General features: G+C 34.8%; 1 protein-coding gene across 4 annotated transcripts in view; it reads left to right on the top strand.

The window, feature by feature from the left end:
* Window positions 1–25760, top strand: part of SHOC2 (SHOC2 leucine rich repeat scaffold protein) — a 108006-nt gene that overhangs the window by 36754 nt on the left and 45492 nt on the right. For all 4 annotated transcript variants that reach the window (XM_078434829.2, XM_078434827.2, XM_078434828.2 and 1 more), the window contains one exon: window positions 12190–13134. In XM_078434829.2, the coding sequence (XP_078290955.1) occupies window positions 12432–13134 (703 nt within the window). In that variant the 5' untranslated portion in view covers window positions 12190–12431. The remainder of the gene's footprint in view (window positions 1–12189; window positions 13135–25760) is intronic.

Genomic DNA, 25760 nt, shown 5'->3' with positions numbered 1-25760 from the left:
TTCATTTGCTGTCCAGTCCGTATGTGCCTAATTGCCTAAAGTGACTTATCTGGATACAACAAATGTTTTACAATCCGTTTCTTTAAGACCACTCTGTCTTTTCAGATACAACTACTTGCAACTCTGCCTCTTGGCCTTGTGGCCTTTGACACTTTTGCTGGTTTTATATCTTTGTGTTTCACAAGGTACTCCTTGTCCTAAAGAATGTTGAAATTAAGGTATAAAAAATTACCTTTAAGATTCCTTACAGTTTGAAAAATTTTCTTACCTGTGTGAAAGATTATTTTTAATCTTATATAAAATGAAGTTTTTAAGACTTAGATTTCCCTTCTTTGGTTAGGTTTAGATTATTTGCTTTTATTGCCTTATATTACCATTATTGTGATGACTTTTATGTTTAGGAAAAATAGAAGAAAAGATTTGGCTCTAGAAAAATCTTTTAATAATAAAGTATTCTTTTTAATGAATACATATTATCAGTAAAATATATTATAAGTAGCTTACTTTTGTGAGATGTCAGATGTAATTGTAGCCTGTTTGTTAATTGAAAGAAAAGGTTTTAGTTGACCTGCAAAATTAGACATCTGGGTTGCCTTTTTAGGTGAGCTTGGAACTTTGTTCAGAGATTAAGAAAACAAGATACTCATTGGGTCCTTCTTTTCTTCATCCACCTATTCTTAAATGTTTATCTTCCCCAGAGTACCAGTATTTTCTCATTTTTGAAAAAAAAAAAATTTGTTTATTTATTTTTGAGAGAGAGAGGCAGAGTGTGAGCAGGTGAGAGCCAGAGAGAGAGGGAGACACAGAATCTGAAGCAGGCTCCAGGCTCTGAGCTGTCAGCACAGAGCCCGACGCGGGGCTCGAACTCATGAACTGTGAGATCATGACCTGAGCCGAAGTCAGATACTTAACCGACTGAGCCACCCAGGCGCCCCAGTATTTTCTCATTTTATATGCCCTCTGTGGATTTTCTATTCTCAAACCTTCAGGTGCCATTATGCTATTGATACCAAAGCCATAAGCTTATTTTTAGCCTAGACCTTTCTGTTTTATTCTAAATCCTGTTTTCAGGTGTAGAGTAGATGTTTTCACGGGATCCTCAGTAGAAGTTTGTTTACAATTTTACAGGTTTTCCTTTCTGGTTCCCTAACTTGGATAATCATGCTACATGTATCTGGTTATTTAAGCCAGCAGTTTGACATTACTCTGGATCTCTTCCCATTCATGGGGAATGGGGAGGATTACTCCCATTCATCTCCAACTGGTTTCATTCATTCTGTCTCAAAAATGTCTCTTGAGTTATTCTCGTCATCTACTGTTACCTCTGGTTTTAGTTTAAATCAGTGGTTCTCAGGTGCCTCAGACCTAATGTCCCATTTATATAACAAATTATTTTGTAATACTTCCTTTACTATACTGAAACGGTGGTAACCTACATAATTAAAAAAAATCCGTGTAATTGATTAATTGAAGGGAGAAATAAAAGAAAATACACCTTTTGTTTGTCAATATGAAAATGCTCAGGCACAATACTAGAAAATAATGAACAAAAAAGCTTGTACATTTAACAGTTGGAAACTTATTTGGGAGGGTTGTGTTGGTGACTCAAATGCGAAGATCTGTATGGGTGTGTGATGGTCAGAAATAATAAAAAATGAAATTCTTGAAGTTCTAAGCTAAACACAGTAACTTTCCTTCTAGACTGTAGACATTGTTTTCATTCCTGAAAAGTGAAAAAATTTAGAGTTTATATGTAAAATGGTTAGGTTCTAGGGGTGCCTGGCTGGCTCAATTGGTAGAGCATGCAACTTTTGATCTTGGGGTCATGAATTCAAGTCCCACATTGGGCATAGAGATTACTTTAAAAAATGGAGTTAGGTTCTAAGCATTAAAAATTATAAATAGGTGTTTCACCTAGGTATGTATACCTGATGAGAATTTAAACATTGTGCAGCGTGCAGAGATGGTTCTTCATACCTCCACACCCTGGCCCGTAATGCCAGCCACACTTCCCTAAACAGTGAGACAATGAACCTATAAATTTCAAAATACTCTTATTAAAAGTTGTTGAATTTATCATTATGTTTGGCATGGCTTCATTGCATGGTTTCCAGATTTGGTCCTGCATTGGAATCACCTTGAAAACTCTTTCAGCATACAGATTGCTATTTTCTACCTCAGATACTTATTTTGATAGCATTCTTGGATTAGGGCTTAGGATTTCTAAGCTCCCCAAATGATTCTCCTAAAACATATCTAGCACTGATTTGGGAGTATTTGAGATTCAATCATTAGATTCTGTAGTGGCCCTCTAACTAGTTTTTCTGTCTTCCTTCTGAACCCTTGACCTTTTAAAATCATTCAGAACAGTACCAGATAAATTTTTAAAAATAGGTCTGTGATCATGCCCTCTTCTTTTTCATGAGTCCTCTATTGGCTCTGCATATTTACTCTTGACAGCCCCTGAAAGTATTCTTCTAGAATATTAGGGTTTAGAGTGTAGAGTTTGAAAATTGTAGTGCTGCAGAATAAAGTCCAAATTACTAAGTTTGAATACTTAGCCTTTCAAGATTAGACAGTCTTGATTTCCAACCTTATTTTGGGGCCTAAACTCCAGTGTAGAAAAACTGCTTATGGTTCCCAGTCTGGATAATTTTCTCATGCCATTTCAAACTGCGCACACAATATCTGCCCATCCCCACAGAATGAATTTGTGAACCCCTCTTCAACTTTGAGGACTCAACTGTAGCCTCATCACAGTACTCCCCCCCCCCCACCCCTTCATCTTTGTGCTCTCATATTATCTTTCCTAAAGTTTTATAACTTGCTTGTTTCCCTCTCTTTGTGAGATCACTGAAGACAAAAATATTGGTTTTTGTTTGATTGGGTTTTTTTAGCCCCAGATAGAGTATAGTACCTGACTCATAGGTGCTTGGTGACTGAGTGGGGGTTGTTAGTTAGGATGATGGGGTTGTACTAGATGATCTCATAGGTTTTTCTAGTTTTGGTATTGATGGTATAAATATGACTGATAATTCCTTTCCCAAGAAAGTGTGTGCATTGTTTACCTTTAAATTTTTAGATTTATGTACTATGTACCTTTTAACGTAAAGACATGAGTATTTTTTATCGTGGTGGCTGTGCAGGTGAACTGTATCGCTGTAACACTGAGATAAATAACATTAGATATAATGGACCATGTGAATAATATTCACATGGCAGGTATTGAAGTGCATTGAGAGAATATAATCATAAGTATACTATGATAGTTTATTTCATAGGTCTCCTTTGACATTGGAAGAGTTTATTCATGTTCATAGAATACCAAACTGTTTTCCAAATTGGGAAAACTTTTGCAATCCCAGTAGCAGAGTTAGGGTTCCAGTTTTTCCATATCCTTGTTAATACTTGCTATAATCAGGATACCATATTGTTTTGATTTTGCTTCCTAGCACTCTAGCCCATCCTTTGTCCCCAGGAACCTTCTCTACCTTATCTGTAAATTTTGTAGTTGTCTAGGGTCAGGGTGTTTGTTACAGATGTCCTGAGTCTAGTCCTGAACTCCCCCTCCCCACCGCCCTGCTTTTGGCAGTGTTTATGGTCTTATAAACTAGCAATATGCTGATAACTCCCAAATTTGTTTTTGTGTCAAACCTCTTAGTTCCAGGATTCCCTTCTTCAGCCTCTCTGTCCATATAGAATATATTACTAAGTTTGTTAATTTTTTTTACTAAACATTTCTTGAATGTACCCACTTTCCATCTGTTGCATAATATTTTAATATAAGATCAAGTCCCACCTTGTTACTGCAGTGGTCTTCTAATTGGTCTCCTGCTTCTACTCTTTGCCTCAAAATCCATTCTGTATACAGTACTGTGAGAGATTAAAAACAGATCATGTTACTCTCTTAAAATCATTGAGTGGTTTAGAAGAAAATCTGTGCTCATTATAGCTACAAAACCCTGCGTAATCTTGTGTTCTTAAGTACAGTCTGATCTCAGATAGTAAAACCTTAGCCTCCATTTAGTTCCTCTGCCTCATAATGTTCTTGCATATCTCAGCCATTACATCTTATTTTCTTTTTATGGAATGCTTTTTTGTTTCTTTTTTCTACTTGACTGTAAGCACTTTGAGGGCAGGAACCATGTCTGTTTTATTTATCACTTAGCATGATGCCTAGCACACAGAGGAGTGCAATAAATACTTTATTAAATGCTTACATGATGTAATTATATTTCTTTTGCTTGAAGTCTTCCTTGGACTGTCAGTTAGAAACTGTTTATGTATGTCTTAGTAGTATTCATCTTCTATACACATGTTATTTATAAAATGCCTGAGTAAATAAAATTTCTGTGCATTGCTTCTTTACCATATTGCCAGAATTGTGCTCCAGAATAGTCTCTAGTTCCCTTCCTCTTGGGTCCAATATAGTTATAACTCATTTACCTTTTATTTTTCCAGGGTAATGTTCACCTTCAATTCTATGATACATGTCAGTTATGTTACTTGTGTTTAAATTTTAATCAGATGAATTACAAAATAATGAAATCGTTTATTTTCAAGGAAAGAAACTACTGGAACTGTCCTTTTAATCTGACCCTCAAATTCTAAGAGTACTGGTGTGACATTTGCACAACACTACTTAGCTGGATATCGATCGGCAGGTTATACCTCAGGCTTATGGTAGCATCCACGATAGCACTGTAGATATTTTTCCTCATTCCATTCCCATTTAATTTTTTTTTTTAACTAAAAGGTCAGTTTTTGTTAGATATGAAAATAACTAAGACTGGAGTTACTGAGTATTTTGATGTGTAATATTCTAGTTATCTTTTAATTTTATCTAGAAGACAAATGTATGCTTAGAATGTTCCTGATTTACCCACCATTATTTTATGAATGATAATTGTATTAACTAAAGTGTATTTAAATGTATTTGTACTTAAAAGAATCTTTTCTTTCCTGGTAATGTTGATGGAATATGTGCCTTCCCAAATTGAATGGTATCTGTAAATGGGTATATTTTTTATCTGATATTGAACAAGATTGAGAAAAATCTTTTCCCAGCCAATTTGAATTATTATTCATTTATTTAAAATTTTTTTTTTTTTTTTTTTTTTTTTTTTTTTTTTTTAAGTTTTCAGGGCACCTGGGTGGCTCAGTTGGTTGAGCATCAGTCTCTTGATTTTGGCTCAGGTCATGATCCCAGGGTCATGGGATTGAGTCCCACATTGGGCTCTGTGCTGAGTGTGGAGGCTGCTTAAGATTCTCTCTACCCCCCCCCCCCCCCCACCTCTATCCTGGAAAAAAAAAATTATTTTCATCATCTTTTTTTCAAAAATGAGGTTTTTAAAAGTTCAATTAAAAAAAAAACCTCTATGCTTTTTTATAATTTATATATGGTAGATTTGTATTGACCACTGTATTTTGTTTACATTTTTCATTTGAAATAATTTTAGATTGATAGAATTTATAAAAATGTACAGAGTTCCCCTTCTCTGAGAAATGAAGAGAAATAAATACTCTGCATTTATTTTCCACCAATAATGACATACAACTGTAGTACAATTATCAAAATCAGTAAATTGACACTGGTACAATATTATTAAGTAAACTGCAGTCTGAGATTTCACCAGTTTTTCCATGCAGTATTTTTTTTGGAGGGTGGACGTTGATTGTCCAGTGAAATTTTTTTTAAACTTATTTTGAGAGCAAGCGAGCACAAGCAGGGAAGGGGCAGAGAGGGGTGGGGAGAGAATCCCGAGCAGTCTCTGTACTTAAGATCATGACCTGAACCAACATCAAACAAGAGGTGGATACTTAACCCATTGAGCCACCCAGGCACTCTGATAGTCCTATGAAATTTGAAAACTTGTACAAATTCTTATAACTGCTACCGTAACAGTCAAAGTACACAACTGTTTCATCACTTCAAAGAGTCTCCCTCTTGGTACCCCTTCATAGTTCTCCTTTCACCCAGCCCTAAGCCAGAGCAACCACTGGATTTGCTCTCCATGGTTACACTTTTGCCATTTAAAAATAGTCCATGAACAGAATCCTACAGAATCACACATGCTAACTTTTGATACTGTTTCACTCAGCATAATGCTCTTGAGATCCATTCCAGTTTTTGTGTGCATGGATAGTTTGATCCTTTTTATTGTTGAACAGTGTTCCATTGTATGGATGTACCACAGTTTATCATTTCACCAGATGAAAAACATTTGGGTTGTTTCCACTTTTGGAGCATTTATAAATAAAGGTGCTATGAACGTTTGTATACAGGTTTTTGTGTGAATGTAAGTTTTCATTTCTCTAGGGTAAATACCTACAGGTGCAGTTGCTGGGTTGTATAATGTATGTTTATGAGAAACTGCCACGTTGTTTTCCAGAGTGGCTGTCAGTTTACATTCTCATCAGCAATAAGTGATAGATCCAGTTTCTCCACATTTTCACCAGCACTTGGTATCATTCATAATTTTTATTTTTGCTCTTCTAATAGGCATGTAGTTATATTTGCATTTCCCTAATGACTAATGATGTAGAACATTTTTGCATGTGTTTTTTTGGGGAGTGTCTCTATAAGTCTTTCACCCCTTTTCTAATTGGATTGATTGCTTTTTTATTATTTAAAGGAGTTCTTTATGTATGCCAGATATATTTTCTCCCAGACTGTAGCTTGTCTTTTCATTCTCTTCATAGTCCTTTGACTAGAGAGAGAGGACTTTTCTTAGACTTTTTTTTTTTTGTAGGTGCCTATTGGTGTTTTTGAATTTTGGCTTTTCTACTGCCAGGATATGTAGGAAACAAAAACAAAAACAAAAAAACGTAGAATGTATTACCAGGTTATCCTTCATCCAGGGTCCCTAGCCACTGTACCTTCATTTTTGTACCTTTCAGAATCTTCTGCTAGTTGCTTTATGTATTTTATCCAGAGTTATACATTATAATTCAAGGGAGGAATGGAGTCAGAGGGGTTTATTTCATCTTGTTTGGAACCAGAAGTCCTATTCATTGTAATTCAATATGCAATATTGTAAAACTTTCACATCCACATTTATGGTAAGACAGACTAAGGAATATATTTAGTATATGTGGCCTTATTGATGTGTTTTTTAAAAATATTTATTACATTTGATGATTATCATTATAGTCTTATACCAAGAATAGATCTTACTAGGCTGGTGCTTTCTCACTTCTGTCTCCCCTCCAGTCCTCCTTCCCCTAGATTTTAGGAAATTGTAGCTATTTTAGAAATTGCTAAAAGTAATGTGAATATAAGAACAAGGAAAAGTGTTTTTGTTTGTTTTTTACTTCTTGCATTCAGTTTGCATTCCTGAAAGGAATGATTTAAAATCAGAAATTGTGGGGGCACTTGGGTGGCTCAGTCGGTTAAGCACCTGACTTCTGCTCAGGTCATGATCTCACGGTTCCTGAGTTTGAGCCCCTGTGCCGTGCTCTGTGCTGACAGCTCAGAGCCTGGAGGCTGTTTCAGATTCTGTGTTTCCCTTTCCCTCTGCCCCACCCCCACTTAGGCTCTGTCTCTCAAAAATGAATAAATGTTAAAATTTTTTCTTTTTTTTTAATCAGAAAGTATGACTTGGAAAACTATCGCCTGAGGGCCAAATTCAGTATGAAGCCTCCTTTGGTAAACTTTTATTGAAATGTAGCCATACCTAGTCATTTACATACTGTCTACAGGTGTTTTCGTGCTATAGGTGTTTCATGATGGAATTGAGTATCTGTAACAGAACATCTGGCCCACAAAACCTAAAAAAATTAATATGTGGCCCATTACAGGAAAAATTTGCTGATCCCTGACTTAGAAGGTATTGGAGGCCTAAAGCATTGTAATCAGCATCCTCCTACAATGATGATCTGGACAGTTATCTTTGAAATACACCATGGTATAGTGGAAAGAACATACATGGGCTTAGAGTAAGGCAGACCTGGTTTTGAATTTTTCCTTACTTACCAGGTATCTGACTTCAGTGCCTCAATTTTCTTGTCTATAAATTGGAAATAGAGGAACTCTTCTACTCAGGGATTTGAAGTTAAGAATTTTCATAATTTGAGGGTGCCTGGGTGGTTCAGTTGGTTAAACGTCCGACTTCAGCTTGGGTCATAATCTCATGGTTCGTGGGTTCGAGTCCTACATGGGGCTCTGTGCTGACAGCTCAGAGCCTGGAGCCTGGTTCGGATTCTGTGTCTCCCTCTGTCTCTGCCCTTCCTCCACCCATGCTCTGTCTCTTTCTCTCGCTCTCTACAAAATAAATAAACATTAAAAAAATTAACCATTAAAAAAATAATTTTCATTATTTGGAACATAGCTATATACCAGAGAAAAATTGCATCAACTTAGACCTTTACTAACAGATGGCATTGGTAGTTTCTAATTTGGTGTCATTTTTGAACTAATGATAAAATGGACTCAAGGAATCTACCTTGGTTATAAGTAGAGACACTTTAAATATCTTCCTTGATGTGGTTGTGAGAATTTGAAGTAAGATAAAAAATTCATGTCAGGTGCTCTGTACGTGGTATTATGGGATGGGGAATGAAGGCATCTTTGGGAGTGGTAAAGATCCCAGTATAAAAACACCATTGCTAGCGTCAGCTTAGTAATTGGTGCAATTTTATGTTTTTTTCACTAGATTTTAAACATTTTTAGAACGGGTACTGTCACTTTCTGTTACATAAGTGGGTGCAAGAGTCAAATTCTGTGCAAATGTAGTTGTCTCCCACTATGTTATAAAGTGATTTTAAAAAACCTATTGAATAGTTAATTTCCAAGAACCATGAAAGAGTACTCACAATACTTTTTGCTTGTCAAAAAAATATTTAGCAGTGTCACCTGAGTGAGGTCTGGATTAGACTCATAACAACTTTGGGCTGTCAAGTCATTTGTTCTCTTAGACGACCTATATTTTTACTGGATGAAAATTTTTTAGTTAATAGTCAAGCCTGGTTAGTTAATTCCTTTCAGTATGGTGAAATGTCAAAGTCCAAATTCTATTCTCTGTAACTAGTTATATTTTTATGAACTGTGACTTAACTATTGTATGTACCAGTAAATCTCATTAGGTATAAGAATTATAGGATGAGCATGTGGGTCAGTTCAAATCCATCACTATTGCAGGAAAACTATTAAACAGCTCAAGTATCTCTAGTATTAATGTCAAATACAGTGGTGGTATTTATATATTTTGGGAAGTCTCTTTTCAGACTTAAGTAGAAACTTTAAATTATTAGTAACTTGTTTTGTCATTATACAGTTTTCTTTCCTGACCTCCCCCCATCCTCAATTTTCATTTTTAGTTTATTTTTTATGGGACCATTTTTAACATTTATAGCAGTATCATGTATGCGCCATACAAATATTTATGTAGTTGTTTGTTTTTTTAATTTTTTAAAGTAACCTCTATACCTGTAGTGGGGCTTGAACTCACAACCCCAAGATCAAGAGTCAGATGCTCTACTGACTGAGCCAGCAGGCACCCTCTCAGTTTTCATTTTTAAAATAATATTTAAGGAATACAGTATTTAATATACCAGTGGTCTGATGTTTGGTGTTTAGATTTGGTTATATCAAGTATTTCCAAAGTGGATAAGCATTTGCTGAGACCTTTCTTTTTAAAACATGTTTCCGAGATTATTCTTCTTAAAGATTCCAATTAAGTGGTTTAGGATAGAACCTGGGAATTTTATTTTATTATTTTTTTTAATGTTTGTTTGTTTGTACCTGGGAATTTTATTTTATTTTTTTAATGTTTGTTTGTTTATTTATTTATTTTCAGAGAGAGAGAGAGGGAGGGAGAGAGAGAGAGAATCTCACCAGGCCCTGTGTTGACAGTGCAAAACCCAGGGCAGGGCACAAACCCATGAACTGTGAGATCATGACCTGAGCCAAAACCAAGAATCAGATGCTCAACCAACTGAGCCACCCAGGCACCCTGGGAATTTTTTTTTTTTTTTTAACCAATATCCCAGGTTTATTTTATTTTATTTTTTGTTATTAGGGAAGTTTGGGAAACATCAGAATAGAAGAACAAGGATTCCATCTTAAAAAATGCCAAGTGTGTGTTTAAAAAAGTGTCATTTTTAACTCACAAAAATGCTTTTAAATCTGATTATTAAGCAGAAACTTTACTTTTTGAGAGGCTAGATTTGTTCTTTAATATGTAACATCTTTTAATACCATCTGCAACTCACTTTAAATTCAGTACATACGTACCTTGCTAAATAGAAATTTGATTTCCAGAAACTTGGCATAATACGTTTCTTATACACAAATCAATAAGCAGTGTCTGTATTCCGTCATCTGTGTATATCTTCCATTATTCTTTGTTGTATCATTTTAATAAATGTGCTTTCATTTTGGCTCATCAGCATTGTTTCTCAATCTGTACCTCTAAGGTTTTTTTTAGTCGAGTCTCCATTGTAGCTCAAAATATTTTCTCGTTTTGAAAGGATGGTGAGTGGGGGGGAGATAATAGCTTTTCTGGTGTGCTAGCAACTAATAGCATGTTTATATAATTGTAGAATCTTATAAGCTGATAAATTCAAACTCTCTAGTCTGGGAATTTACAGATCATCAGTCTTCTACCCAGTTCTGGTTATTACTGCACCTCTTACCCTTTGCTTCAGCAAAGTTCTACCTTTTCGCTTTCCTGTGGCAAACTAAGGTCATTCAGTATTCTTGGCCTAAATTACCTTTTCATTATATGTACCTGGACTGATTTGCTGAATGTTTTGGCTGTCTAATTAAACTGTAACCTTGTGTGGCATAGGGCTCACATCTTTTATATAGAAATTCTTAGCACGATCCTGTGCACATAGACTATTAAATACTATTGGTGTTTTCATAAAATTTTATTAACTTTTTTAACCTCTTAAGCTAATTGGATATTAGTCATTTTGTCTGTAATCTTTAAGCCCTACTACCACATAAAGATCCAGTTACTTATAAAATTAACAAGAGCCATGAAATACAAATTGTATTTATTTTTTTAATGTTTATTTATTTATTTTGAGAGAGAGAGAGCACGAGCAAGAGAGGCGGAGAGAGAATCTCAAGCAGGCTCCACAATGTCAATGCAGAGCCAGCACGGGGCTCAGTCTCACAAACAGTGAGATCATGACCTGAGACAAAATCAAGATGCTTAACCATCTGAGCCACCCAGGCACCCCCAAAAACAGTGAGATCATGACCTGAGACAAAATCAAGATGCTTAACCATCTGAGCCACCCAGGCACCCCCAAATTATATTTTAAATTTGAAAATGCTTAGAGGGAGGACTGCCTCCTTCACAAAGATTTTACTCCTGTGTTTAGCCTTTGTAGCTCGTTTTGGTCATTTTACCAGTGAACTTTTTCGATTTTTAAGAACCCTTAAGAGTCCTTGTCACTATTCACATGTTTTAGTATATAGATATCATTGGAGATTGCTCTCTCTTACTGTTTCTCAAAGGTGGTCCCTGCATCTACCTGCATTAGAATCACCTGGAATGGTTATTGAACTACACATTCTTCATGCCCTTTTACCTGAACTGTTTGCTGTGCTCCATACATATTTTACTTAGCTCATTTTGTTCTCTTGTGAAACTGTTCCCAATTCTATCATCGTGGCCTTTGAAATCCTTCCTGTTACCTAACGCTGTCTGGCAGTTAATTGCAGATAGAACAATTTTAGTATAGTGATTAGGAACACAGGCTATAGATATATACATTGGAATCTCAGCTCTGTTGCTTTTCCAAGATCACAGAACTAGTTACTTAAACATATTTCTGTGCCTTTGTGTCCTATTTATAAAATAGGGACAACAGTTGATCTCATAGGGCTGTTATATGTATTAATATTTGTAAATTTCTGAACAGTAGTGCTTGTACATAGAAAGCACTCAAACATTATTATGATTTCCCCCAATTTTCAGTTCTTACAAACTTACAGTAACTTGTACGCTTATCTTACCTCTTCCTGTTAGATTATAAAGTCCTTGAAGATAGAACCTGCCTTATTAATTTTTATAGCTTTTCAGTGGATTTTGCATAACAAAATGTTCAATAGAAAATTACTGCATCAAATCATAAAATGGCCAGATTTTCAGTAAGATTGTTTTTCAGAGCCCATTTACTTAATATAAATTATAATCTAAAGTAATTTAATATTCTTTCTGTATTATATTTCAGGAATTCTAATGAATCGTTGACCAGCAGCATTTTACCAGTTGGAATGAGTTATCAGAAATGGGCATAGTGCTTTTAGATCTAACATGTAACAGATGGCTGTTACTCCATGGTGATTACTTCTTCAAGCCAACACCTTTTTTGATTGTGTAGGATCTTTGTCTCTTCATCTTTGAATTCCAATGACTGTTGTTGGCAAATAAAACAAAGGAGTTCATGTAGTTTTTGCCGAAGCTTGAGTCACCATGAGTAGTAGTTTAGGAAAAGAAAAAGACTCTAAAGAGAAAGATCCCAAAGTGCCATCAGCCAAGGAAAGAGAAAAGGAGGCAAAAGCCTCTGGAGGTTTTGGGAAAGAGAGCAAAGAAAAAGAACCTAAGACCAAAGGGAAAGATGCCAAAGATGGAAAGAAGGACTCCAGTGCTGCCCAACCAGGGGTGGCTTTTTCAGTTGACAATACGATCAAACGGCCAAATCCAGCACCTGGGACTAGAAAAAAATCTAGCAATGCAGAGGTGATTAAAGAGCTCAACAAATGCCGGGAAGAGAATTCAATGCGTTTGGACTTATCCAAGAGGTCTATACACGTATTGCCATCATCAATCAAAGAGTTGACTCAATTAACAGAACTTTATTTATATAGCAACAAATTGCAGTCCCTCCCGGCAGAGGTGGGTTGTCTAGTAAATCTCATGACACTGGCTCTAAATGAAAACTCACTTACCAGTTTGCCTGACTCTCTTGATAACTTGAAGAAGCTGCGGATGCTTGATTTACGGCATAATAAACTGAGAGAAATTCCTTCAGTGGTATATAGGCTAGATTCTCTCACCACTCTTTACCTTCGCTTTAATCGTATAACTACTGTGGAAAAGGACATCAAAAATCTGTCAAAACTCAGCATGCTTAGCATTCGAGAGAACAAAATCAAACAACTACCTGCTGAAATTGGTAAGAGACCTTGGGTTACTATTATTTGTAGTATTTGTTATGCCAGATAATTTTGTCAAGTGCTTTTCCATATCAGAAAATATCTGATACTTGCCTAAAAACAGCTGATTTCTAAATGTCTTCTTTATGTTTTACTTTAATTATTCAGTTTTAGCAATATTATATGGTTTGAGATTATTTTATAAACTTAGAGTATAAATGTAGTTGGGCCTTTTTCATATGAACCTATCCTCTCATTTTCATTTGGAGAAAGTGAATACGTAGCAGTAAAAAAATATTTCCTGAATTTTTAACTTGTTACCATCTATTTTTAAAATATTTAAAAAGTACAGTAGATTCATTAAGGGTTACGTTTTCCAGTTCTTTCATTTGCCCTTCTTTATCTGAAAAATGTTTGTTTACTTTTACTTGACTTTTCTACCTAATTTGCTACAAAAGATTGGCATATCAGAGCCTTGTAAAAAAGCAAAAGAGTGGTAGTAGTATAAAAAATAGGAAATATGTATGTGTAAACAAGTCAGTAAAAGTAGTTATTTTCATTTTTAAGTTATGGAGTATAGTAAACCTTGACTTACCAATTTTGAGAAATTGATAAAGATATCTGGGCTTGATTTATAACATTTTTAAAAATTACATAAAAGTTGATTATGGAACTTTTTAAGGGAAGGTTTCTTTGTTACGAAAGGCACATTTATTCCGAATAAAATAGGTGAATTGAATATATTGTTGCTTGAGCATTGCTCTTATAGTGGGTAACAAAGGAAACTTTAGACACTGCAGCTTTGTAGAGATATAATATTCTGTAGGTGTGTTTAAAAATTTATTTAACTTTGAAAAAGGTATAAATTTTAGGTATTGTGCTCTTCTACATTTAACTCTAACCAGAAACTTAAAATCTTAGTTTAATTGGTTTAATTAAATGCATTTAGAAAGTCCATGACAGATTTTCTCAAGCAATGAACTGTACTTTCAAAATATGACTCACTTATGAGATATTAAAATATTCTCCAGAATTTGAATGGAAATATTCATTTTCATGTCTTCAGATAGGAATTGGTTGTTGATTGACTTTTGATTTCATACCAGATTTAGTCACAATTTCACCATAGTATATATGTTTCATTCTTAAATAGAATTAGAGACTGTTAGCAAAAGAAATGCTAAATTTTTATATAGAAATATAAAATGTTATTTCTTGTTTGTGTTCTTACTGTGTTGTGTATGTATTACACTCTATATGAAAATGTTGGCTTTAATTCACATGAGAGTCTTACTAAGGATTTTTTTTCCATAGAGATGTTATCAACTTACCTGGGAATTAAAAATGTACATTTCTTAAGAAATTACAGGATTTTAAATTTACTTCAGTTTGTTCTTAGCATATAGGTATAGCATTTTTACTAAAGTGAATGTATTTTTAAAAATTGGCAAATTTTATTTGGTTGTTATTTGTGTCTGCCTCATCTTTTGACCTTTAGGCCTAAGTTTGTAATTTTAAAAATAACCATGGAATTTGTTTAAGGAGCACCCTCCCACCATTAGTGGTGTTATTGAAGTTTGTGTTCTTGTAATGTTTGTATTTCTGTAAAAATAGTAACTTCATAAATGTTATTTTATTCCAGGCAGGGCATCAGATAGACAATAAACTGCTTTTAAAGATAAAAGTTAATATTTCTTTTTAAAAATTAAAAACAATTCTTTAATGTTTGTTTATTTCGGGGAGAGGGGCAGAGAGGAGAGAGACAATCCTAAGCAGGCTCTGTGCTGCCAGTGTAGAGCCTGGCATGGGCCTAAATCCATGACCTGAGCTGAAACCAAGAGTTGACTGCTTAACTGACTGAGCCACCCAGGTGCTCCAAAAGTTAATATTTCTTATTTATTTATTTAGAGAAAAAGTGCGAGTGGGTGAGGGGCAGAGGGAGAGAGAGAGAGAATCCCAAGCAGGCTCCCAAGGTTTTATTGCAGAGCCTGATGTGAGGCCTGATTTTACAAACTGAGATCATGACCTGAGCTGAAATGAAGAGTCTGACATGAACCGACTGAGCCACCCAGCCTCCCCGAAAAGTTATTATTTCTTGAAAAGAGTTAAGATTTATAAGGTTTAACTTAGATGCATGGATTTGGGGCAGATATTGGAGAAGTTCTATAAAGAACAGGAAAATAAAAGTCCAGTAAAAATAACAATCATAATAAAATATTGTTTGAGCACAATATGTCCTATAGTATACTTTGTATATATTATTAAGTTTTTATAGTAACCCAGTGAAATAGGCATTTCTTCCTGCATTGTACTGAAGTAGGACCTGAAAATGTAGAGAGATTAGATAATTTACTGAAAGTCATGTAGCTAGGAAGTTGACAGTCAGGTTTTGAACTGGTCTTATTGTACTGCTCCTCTAGTCTAGAAAAGTGCATCCCACTTCATAGTTGATGACTTAGTGGTCTGGCTGGTTCAGGGGATCTGTACTTTCAAAGAATATGCTAGGTTATTCTATGTATAGCTGCAGTTATTAGATTTTTTTTTCCCTTGGAGGGAGGAGGATGTTAGCAGCTTACTGGAGGTATAATTCACATACTGTACAATTCACACATTTAAAGTGTACAGTTTAGTGGGTTTCAGTATATTCATAGAGATGTGCAACCATCACGGTTTTAGAACATTTTTATTACTCTAAAAAGAAACTCTGTGCACTTTAGCAGTTACCCCTCTTCTGTTTTCTTGAAACCCCTTAGCCATAGGTAGACTAATTTATTTTGTTTCTATAGATTTGCCTGTTCTGGTTATTTCAGATAAATGGAGTTATACAATATGTGGTCTTTGGTAACTGACCCCTTTTACTTAGCATGTTTTCAGAATTCATCCAGGTTGTAGCATGTATCAGTACTTCTTTCCTTCTGATTGCTGAATAATGCTCCATTGTATTAATATACCACATTTCATTTACCCATTCATCAGTTGAACATTTGGGTTGTTTCCATTTTCTGACTGTTACAAATAAAATTACTGTGAACACTTGTGTCCGAGTTTTTGTGTGGACATTTGTTTTCAATTTTCTTGAGTTATATACCTGGCTGTGGAATTACTGAATCATATGGTAACTCTATGTTTAACCTTATGAGGAACTTCTGGACTGTTTACCTCAGTGGCTGCACCTTTTTACTTTCCCACCACAGTGTATGAGGGTTCCAGTTTCTCTGTATCCTCCACACCTTTGCTATCATCTTTTTATTATAGCCATTCCATGAGTATGAAGTGGTACGTTTGTGGTTTTGATTTGCAGAGTTTCGATGACTATGAATTTGTTTTTAGTTTTTGAAAGCTATCTTTTATTATAAAGAAAAAGACAAGTATTTTTTGTGATGCAGATCTTTACTGCTTTTTTAATTACAAAAAATAAAATCCTGAACCCCTTTGAAATTGTTTACAAATTAAGACCTATGCAGAAAGAACAAGTAAAATGGAAATTTGACATTTTTTAAAGTGTTATATACCTTTTATGTAGTTTGACTTACTGCTGAAACCCCTAACGAGAATTTACAATTCGAAATACATGGTCATTATCGTTTTATTAAATTTCTCTTTCTATGTATTAGATTTGCATTATTATAGATACTAGGTTCATATTATGCATATTGCATGCTTATTCTTTTCTTATATGAGTATACTATCAGTCTTGCCATCTAGCTTGTGTTCAGCAATATATTTGAGAAATATGAGAAATTAGAAGTTTTGAAATATACCCTACTGTTTAGTTTAAATAATATATATGAAATTTGGTCATGATGATACAAGCTGCTCTGCTTTATAGAGTATTCTTTAAGCATTAATGGCATCTTTATTAATGCCATGTGATTTCATACCAGTGATATATATTCACACGGGTGAACACTGGCAGAAAACAGTAAAAGGATACCAAACAGACAGTAAATGTAACCATGTGAAGAGCCAGAGATAATACATCAGAGTAGCCTAGAAAACTTCATTTGGTAATTTTCATTTACCTTTCTTTTTGTGTGATAAGGCATGGATGGACACAAAGTAAATGTCTTCTTGTGTTAAGTAGATAGGTGGAACACTTAGTCGTTCAGATAGGTGGAACACTTAGTCGTTCTTTTACTGATTAAAAAGTCATTGCTTTTTACTTTAGTGTTCCATCCTTCCTGCCCTAACCTTCTTTTACCATTTATAATCTTAAAAGAGACTCATCACTGTATACCAAGACAGTTAAATTGTTTTGAGAGGGAAAACAGGAAATAATCACTCCCTCTTCCCATAATTCCTACTGGTTCCCTTGAGTTTCATTCTGGAGGTATGTTTTTGTTTTTATAGTTTATTTATTTATTTTGAGAGAGACACAGCGCCTGTGAGGGAGGGGCAGAGAGGGAGAGAGAGAATCCCAAGCAGGCTCTGCACTGCCAACGCAGAGCCTGATGTGGGGCTCAAACTCATGAAATTGTGAGATCAAGACCTGAGCTGAAACCAAGAGTCAGACGTTTAAAACCCACTGAGCCACCCAGGCTCCCCTGGAGATGTGCGTTTGTAAATTTTTCTTTTTTTTTCTTTTTGGCCTGGATGGATTCCACTTAGGGCCATCAAATAGTCAATTTGAATAATTAGTTTAGGGATTTCTGGAAAATGAAGTTTTAAAGGATTTTATTCTTCTAGGAAAGAAACGGTTGCTCTTTGAAGCCAGGAAAAACTCCATCTTTGTCTTTCATGAATATTCCTACAGTTTGCCTCTGTTGAAGTATGGGCTAGTAGTTTTAGGATTTCTTTAAACTTTCCCCCTTATTCTTGTTAGAAGGAATATTTTTTAAAAAAATTATTCTTCCTACATCATATGTTCAATAAAATGCTACATCATTTCTGTATAATATACAATTCACATGAATTTGTCAAAATAACCTGTTTTGCTTATGAGAACGATATGTTAAAATGTATATGCTTTTTGGGAACTCAAATCATTTTTGCTCATTTGAAAGAAACCACTCACAACATTCAGATATACAGAATCAGCAACATTTTTTTTACTCATTTGATGCAGTCACAGTTATTGAAAAAATTCCTACCATACTGAAGTACTGCTGTGTTACCTTCTGTAAGTCAAGCTACATATATATATATAATTTTTTATATATAAAATCAATTTGTTTTAAGTTGAAGGATTAGAGATTTGAATTCCTTATGTTTTCTGTGATTTTTTTGTAGGTAATAAATGGTAAGTTTTCAGTAAATGAGGCTTGAAGTGAATTTAGTGAAGCCCAATACTATTATTACTCACAAAAAAATATATTTTTTTTCATTTTATTTATTTGAGAGAGAGGGAGCATGAGCCATGGGGGGGGGGGGGGGGCGGGGGAGCCCAACATGGGGCTCGATCTAACGACCTAAGCTGAAATCAAGAGTCACATGCTCAAGTGACCCATTTTTCAATATTAAATTGTAACCTTTAGTCCCTAAAATTCTTGAAATTCTCCCAGGACTGCCAGGGATGATAAAATTGCTTTCATGGTGTGGGTAATGATATTTAATCGATCCCATTTGAGTGTTTTGCACAAGTGCTAATTAGTAACTTAGTTTGGCAGGAAAAAGAAATCAGGAAAGGGAATTCATAGTTGTTAATAAGTAACTCCTTTTGGCTAGGAATCAGCAAGAAACCCAGAGACTTGGAAATGAACTATTAACTAACTTAGTTTATTGTTACCAGATTGTCAGATGTTTCACAGAACAATAGAAACCTGTACAAGTTGTTACTGCTAAAGGAGGCGGTAAGGGAACTGAGAGAATATCACTTGAGCCATCTTAGAAGGGGTTGATAGGATCAGAGAGAGGATAAAGTTGACTTTCCACCCTACTGAGGTGTAGGGAAGAGGGCAGTCATTGTATTCTAATGACAGCATGCTACTCATCCAAAGGAATATAGTCACTGTTGTCCATGTTGCCTAGTTGCAGATGCCCCTGCTTAGAAGAGCTTCTGAATTTGTCTTTGAAATGAAAGGGAGAATTAAGCATATAATACAAATTTAAGTAATACAGTAGTATAAATTCTGATGTAAGTTCTAAATCTGCTCAAGCTTGTGTGATAGATATTTCCAGCTCTTGTTAATTATGTGATTTTACAAATTATTTTAGTAAGATTAATGTGATTTTTCATAGAGTTAATCTCTGAATATTTTGGAAATATCCCTATAAGTTCAGGAATAAGTTATTTTTAAAATATCAGCATCTTTAATGTCACTTGAAAGGGAAGGTCGTATGGCTTCATTGGGCAGGTCACAACTTGTGAAATCTAATTATTTACCAGTATTTGAGTGCCTACTATGTACATTTTAATAGGGCCTTTTTCTATGTTGGTAGATTTAATTTATTTTTTAAATTACCTATACTAAAATTTTGTTAAAGAATTTGTATCTATATTCATCATAGAGTAGAATAGAATGGAATAGAATGCATCATCTGTAATTGTCTCTCTTTAATAATGGTTTGCTGTCAGAGTAATGCTGGCTTCATTTCACAGAATGAGTTGAAAAGTATTTCTCTTTTATGTTCTTGAAGAGTTTGTGTATAATTAGTATTTCCTCAAATGTTTAGAAGAATTTATCAGATATGCAATCTGAAGCTGATGTTTTCTTTATAGGAAGGTTTTTAATTCCTGATCTATTTTAGTTAATAGATACAGAATTATTTGAGTTTTCTGCTTAGTTGAATTTTGGTAGTTTGAATTTGTCAAAGCATTTATCTAATTTGTTGAATTTTAGGCATGAAGTTCTAATAGTTCTATATTTTATTAATGTCAGCAGTATGATTTGTAATCATGTCTTTATTTCATTCCTAATATTGGTATTTTGGTCTTCTTTGCTTGATCAGTCTGGCTAGAGATACATCAGTTCTATTGGTCATTTTTTTTTTTTTAACGTTTAGTTTTGAGAGACACAGAGCTTGAGTGGGGGAGGGGCAGACAGAGAGGGAGACACAGAATGCAAAGCAGGCTCCAGGCTCTGAGCTGTCAGCACAGAGCCTGACGGTGGGCTCGAACTCATGAACCGTGAGATCATGACCTGAGCTGAAGTTGGATGCTTAATGGACTGAGCCACCCAGATGCCCCTATTGGTCTTTTCAAAAGATAAATAAGTAAACCTGTTTCAGGTTTTTTCTATTCTCTTTGATTTTTTTTTTCTTTTTTTTTTTTTTTCATGCTTATTTAGTTTTTTTTTCTTTAGGTTTAATATGCTGTTTGTCTACTTTAAGTTATCAGATTAGATTGATTTTTTTTCATTATATGAACATTTCTTTATAAATCTCCCAAGTACTATTTTAGCAGCAGCATACAAATTTTGATATGTTGTATATTCATTGTTGTTTAGTTTTAAATATTCTTTAAATATCTCTTGTTAATTCTTCTGTAACCCAGGGATTCTTTAGAAGTGAATTGTTCAATTTTCAAGTGTTTGAGAGATGTTTTCCGATATTTTTGTTATTGATTTATAAAATATGGCCTGTCTTAGTAAATGTTCTGTATGCAGCTGAAAAGAATATACACTGCAATTTTTTTTTTCAAGCAAGGTCAAGTTAGCTGATAATTCATTTATTTTGTACCCCTATCAATCTTCTGTCTGCTGTTTTTTCAATCTGTTATTGGTTATAGATATACCTAGCATTTTTTTTGATGAGGTTACTTATATCATTAATAAATGTCTGTATTTCTGATAACATTCCTGGTAATACTTCTTTTTATAAATCCTATTTTATCTGCTATTAATACAGCCACTCCAACTTCCTTGTTAATTGGTACTTGCATTGTATATCTCTTGCCATTCTTTTACCTTTTTGTGGTCTTTACATTTAAAATGGTTTCTTGTAGACAGCATATAGATAGTTCTTGTGGTTTTTAATCCTGACAGTTTTTGTCTTACTGGAAGGGTTTAGACTATTTATATTTAATACAGTTTCAAATATGATTGAATTAAATCAATCTATTTTCTGTTTGTGCCATATGTTATTCTCCACCCCCCCCCATTCCATGCCTTCTTTTAGATTGACTTTTTTTTTACTTTTTTACAAATTCCATTTATTTCAACTGTTGGCATATTAGTTATATGCGTCTTTGTTACTTTGCTTTAGTATCTGGTCTGGTATTTACAGTACATATCATAACACAGTCTGCATTCAAATAATAGTATATCACTTCACATATATCCTAAGAACCTTACATAGAACACTTTTATTCCACTTTTTGCAGTTATTGTCATACCTTTATACTTCTTCATATATTATAAATCTCACAATAATACATTGATATTATTTTTACTTTAAACTTTATCATTTTTTTAATGTTTATTATTTTTGAGAGAGAGAGCACAAGTGGGGGAGGAGCAGAGAGAGAGGGAGACATAGAATGCGAAGGAGGCTCCAGGCTCTGAGCTGTCAGCACAGAGCCCAACGTGGGGCCCAAACTCATAAACCATGAGATCATGACCTCAGTCAAAGTTGGACTCGTAACCAACTGAGCCACCCAGGAGTCCATGAACTTTATCTTTTTTAAGCTTTCCAGTCTGAACAAATTTTGGACTTAGAAATTATAAAACCAATACACAGGGTTCTCATATACCCCTTAACCCAGCTTCTTCTCTTGTTAACATTCTACATAACCATTATATAGTGATAAAAACCAAGAAATTTACATTGGTACAATAATACTAAGCTACAAATTTTATTTTGATTTCCCAGTTTTTCCACTTATGTCCTTTTCCTATTCCAGAATCCTACATTACATTTAATAGATATCTGTACTCAACTCCAACTTGTGACAGTGGGAAAGATTGAAAGTCATTCCTTTTCTTTCATGACACTGATGCTTTTCAAGAGTACTGCTCTGGACGTCTGGGTGGCTCATCCATTTAAGCATCTGACTTCAGCTCAGGTCATGATCTTGTGGTTTGTGGATTATAGCCCTGCATCAGGCTCTGTGCTAACAGCTCAGAGCCTGGACCCTGCTTCAGATTCTGTCTCCCTCTCTCTCCCTGCTCCTCCCCCATTCGAGCTCTGTCTCTATCTCTCAAAAATAAACATTTTTTAAAAATTAAAAAAAAAAGACTACTGATCAAGTATAACATACTAGATCACTCTTTTTTTTGTTTGTTTGGATTATGTTTTTGCATGACTAGTTTGAGGTTATGTGTTTTGGCAAGAAAACCACTGAGGTGATTGTGGTACCTTCCCCAGTGAATCATATTAAGAGATAGGATGTTGATATGTCTAATTGCTGGTGGTTTTGACCTTGGTTATGGTGATTTCTGCTGTTCTTCTCCACTTCATTCATTCATTCACTCATTCATTCATTCATGTATTTATTGGTGTTTGTTTTGAGGGAGGGGAGGGGTAGAGTGAGAGAGGAGAGAATCTCAAGCAGCCAGCATGAGGCTTGAACTCACCAACCAGATCATGACCTGAGCTGAAATCAAGAGTTGGACACTTAACCAACTGAGCCATCCAGGTGCCCCCAGGCACCCCTCCACTTTAAAGTTAATTATTTTTTCTTTTTAATTAATAATTACCCTGAGGAGTGCTGGTGTTAGTCTATGACAGTATCTTGTTTTTCCTTCATCCTTTGCTCCTTAATTTTAGTATTCATTGGTGGATCTTGATCTTCCCTGAAACAATTATATTACTGTATTCTAATGGTGATTTTTAAAAAATTTCCCTCATTTCCTTTGCATTAATTGAAATTCTATAATGAATAGCTGTCCCTTCTCTCCCTCACTTATTTATTTATTCCATTACTTAAATTATATCAGTCTGGATTCATTTATTCTCTTCTGTGGTTCCAGCCCAGTGTTGTTATTTTGTTGCTCAATTTGTTCTAGCTTTGGTTATTGCTGACTCTTTTAGGTTGGTTCCTGTACCTTTTGCCATACTATCATCCTTCTCAGTTATCTTGTAAAGAGATTAAAAGATGCAAAAAAAAAAAAAAAAAAAAAACCCTTTCATGATTACACATGAATTTACCATTTCTAGTACTTTCATTCTTTGTGTAAATCTGAATTTCTTTTTCCCAAGAACTTCCTTTAACATATATTGTAGTACAGTTATGCTCATAATGATTTCTCCAGGCTTTTGTTTGTCCTAAAGCCTTTGTTTTGCTTTTATTTTTGAAAGCTATTTTTCTTGGTATAGAAATCTAGATTGACAGCTTTTCTTTTTTGCTGTATTTTAAACATGTCTCTCATGTCTCTCTGGGTTTGTTTTGTTTTGTTTGTTTTTCTGGCTTGCCTAGTTTCGAGCAAGAGTTTTGCTGTTATTGTTTCTGTGTAGTCTTTTTCTCTATATTTAAAATTTTTCTTCTTTGTCCCTGGCTTCCAGCAGTTTGTTAATAATATGCCTTTGTTTGGTGTTTTTCATGTTTCTTCTGCTTGGAGTTTATGAGCTTCTTGGATCTGTGGGTTTATGGTTTTCATCAAAGGTAGAAAGATACAGGCCATTATGTTTTGAAATTTTCTTGGTTTTGGTCCCCTCTTTGCTTTTCTATTCTGTGGATCTCTAACTATGTGTATATTGAAACTCATTATGTTACCTTTCAGGTTATTGATGTTCTATTCATTTTTTATGTGTGTTTTAGAATGTTCCTGTTGCTATTTTTTTTATTGCTCTATATGGTACCTTTTTTAGTGTCTATTATTAATCCCATAGAAAAAAATTTTAATTTTAGATATTATATTTTTCTTGGCATTTAGTCTTGATATAAGGTCTTTACTTCTATAGTATTTCCCTTTTGGGGTTTTGTTTTCTGACCCCTGTAACTTGGCAGAATTGAAATTCCAAAATCTTATCCCCACTGCAGATGGTAGCTGTCAAAATCTCTGCTTGGCTGTTATAGCTTTCTAGCTATTGTTTTTCCCCTAAGCTCCTTTCAGTCTTTTCTCCCATAGGTGTACTTTTGGAGTCAGTCAGGAATTTGAGGGGTATGAATATGCAGACTTTGGGACTCCACTCTTCAAGGTTTCCTCCTTTCCAGGATATCCAACCTTGAATTCCAGCCACTGTTACAATCCTAGACCTTGTCCTTTGGCTTCTCAGGCAGTAGGACTCTGGCTTTCTACTTGAGATTTATTTTCTGCTGGCAGATTTGTGAGTAACTTCATGGTAAAAGCCTTGCAAATGTGGATATTACCCAATGTAATTTCTTATGTAAGTTATCTACTGTTGCATAAGAAATTACTCTGAAGCATAGCTCTTAAAACAACACTCACTTCGAGTCCCGCGTCAGGCTCTGTGCTGACAGCTCAGTTTCAGATTCTGTGTCTCCCTCTCTCTGACCCTCCCCTGTTCATGCTCTGTCTCTCCCTGTCTCAAAAATAAATTTAAAAAAAAAAAAAAAAAGTTAAAAAAAAATTAAAAAACCAAAACAACACTCACTTACTACTATCTTGCAGTTTCTCTGGTTCAGAATCAGGCATAGCTTAACTCTCACCCAAGGGGTAGTCAGGACTGAGGTGTCATCTGAAGGCATGTCTGGAAAAGGGTCCACATCTGAGCTCATGTGGTTATTTTCAGTATTCACTTAGCTAGCAGGTTATTGGACTAAGGGATTTCAGCTTTTCCTGGCTGTTGGCTAGAGACTGCCCTCAGTTCTTAGCCACAAGGATCTCTCCAGCAGGGCAACTTGCTTTATCAAAGGGTGTAAGCTGAGAAGGCAATAGAGTGCTAGCAAGATGAGAGCACAATCTTTTATAACTTAATCAGAGATGTGACATCATTGTTTTCATAGTCTATTCATTAGAAGCAAGTCACTAAGTTCAGCCCACACTCAAGGAAGGGGTAATTATGCAATGTATACAGTTACGCATGAGACAGGGCCATTGGGGCCATCTTAAAACTCTGCCTACCACAGTTCCCATTTTGCAAGAGTTGAATTCCTTCTAGTTTCTGCGTTTAGTCTCTCTTCATGCTTTTATATAGTGTTTTTTTTAAAATAAAATAATTTATCCAGGACTCCACCATTACTGTTATTCTGAAGACCAATATTTGACTCTTTGCAGATACTAACCCCAACTCTCTCTTTGGAAGAAAAATGTTCTATCATGAGAACATTTTCTTCAGATCTGTATATATATTTTTTTCCTAATTAACCAATAGATTGTTACCTAGATGTCTCACTGATAGATTCAGCATGGTCAAAATATAACTCCTCACCACACATCTCTTCCTTTTGGATTCTGTTTCTCTCTTAATTGCATCATTACTTTCTCTGTCAACTCAGGTTCAAGATCTTGGAATCTGAGGATTTTTCTTCCTGTTTTAGTTCTTGTCAAGGTGTGGTCTAATCACCAGACAGATTGCTGGCTAACCAATTTTTTTGTCACAAGTTAATAACAGAAATTGAGAGTAAGCATTTAGAATCTTGTATAACAATTTGACATTGCTAGAACATCCAAGAACTCAATTTTGTAGTTTACAGAATATTAGTTCACAACCCTGGGAAAAAAACAAAAACCCAAACTAGTCATTCACTGCATATGATTTGAGAATCACTGTTCTTATCACATTCCTGTTGTTTTTTCCGTGTCTCTTAGTTGCTTGTATACTGGGCCTATTTATTCCACTGCTATTGATTATTCAGTGTAGTCCT

The sequence above is a fragment of the Panthera onca genome, chromosome D2, assembly GCF_046562875.1.
Source record: "Panthera onca isolate mPanOnc1 chromosome D2, mPanOnc1 haplotype 2, whole genome shotgun sequence".
Taxonomy (NCBI): domain Eukaryota; kingdom Metazoa; phylum Chordata; class Mammalia; order Carnivora; family Felidae; genus Panthera; species Panthera onca.
This window is presented reverse-complemented; position numbering and strand designations above follow the sequence as displayed.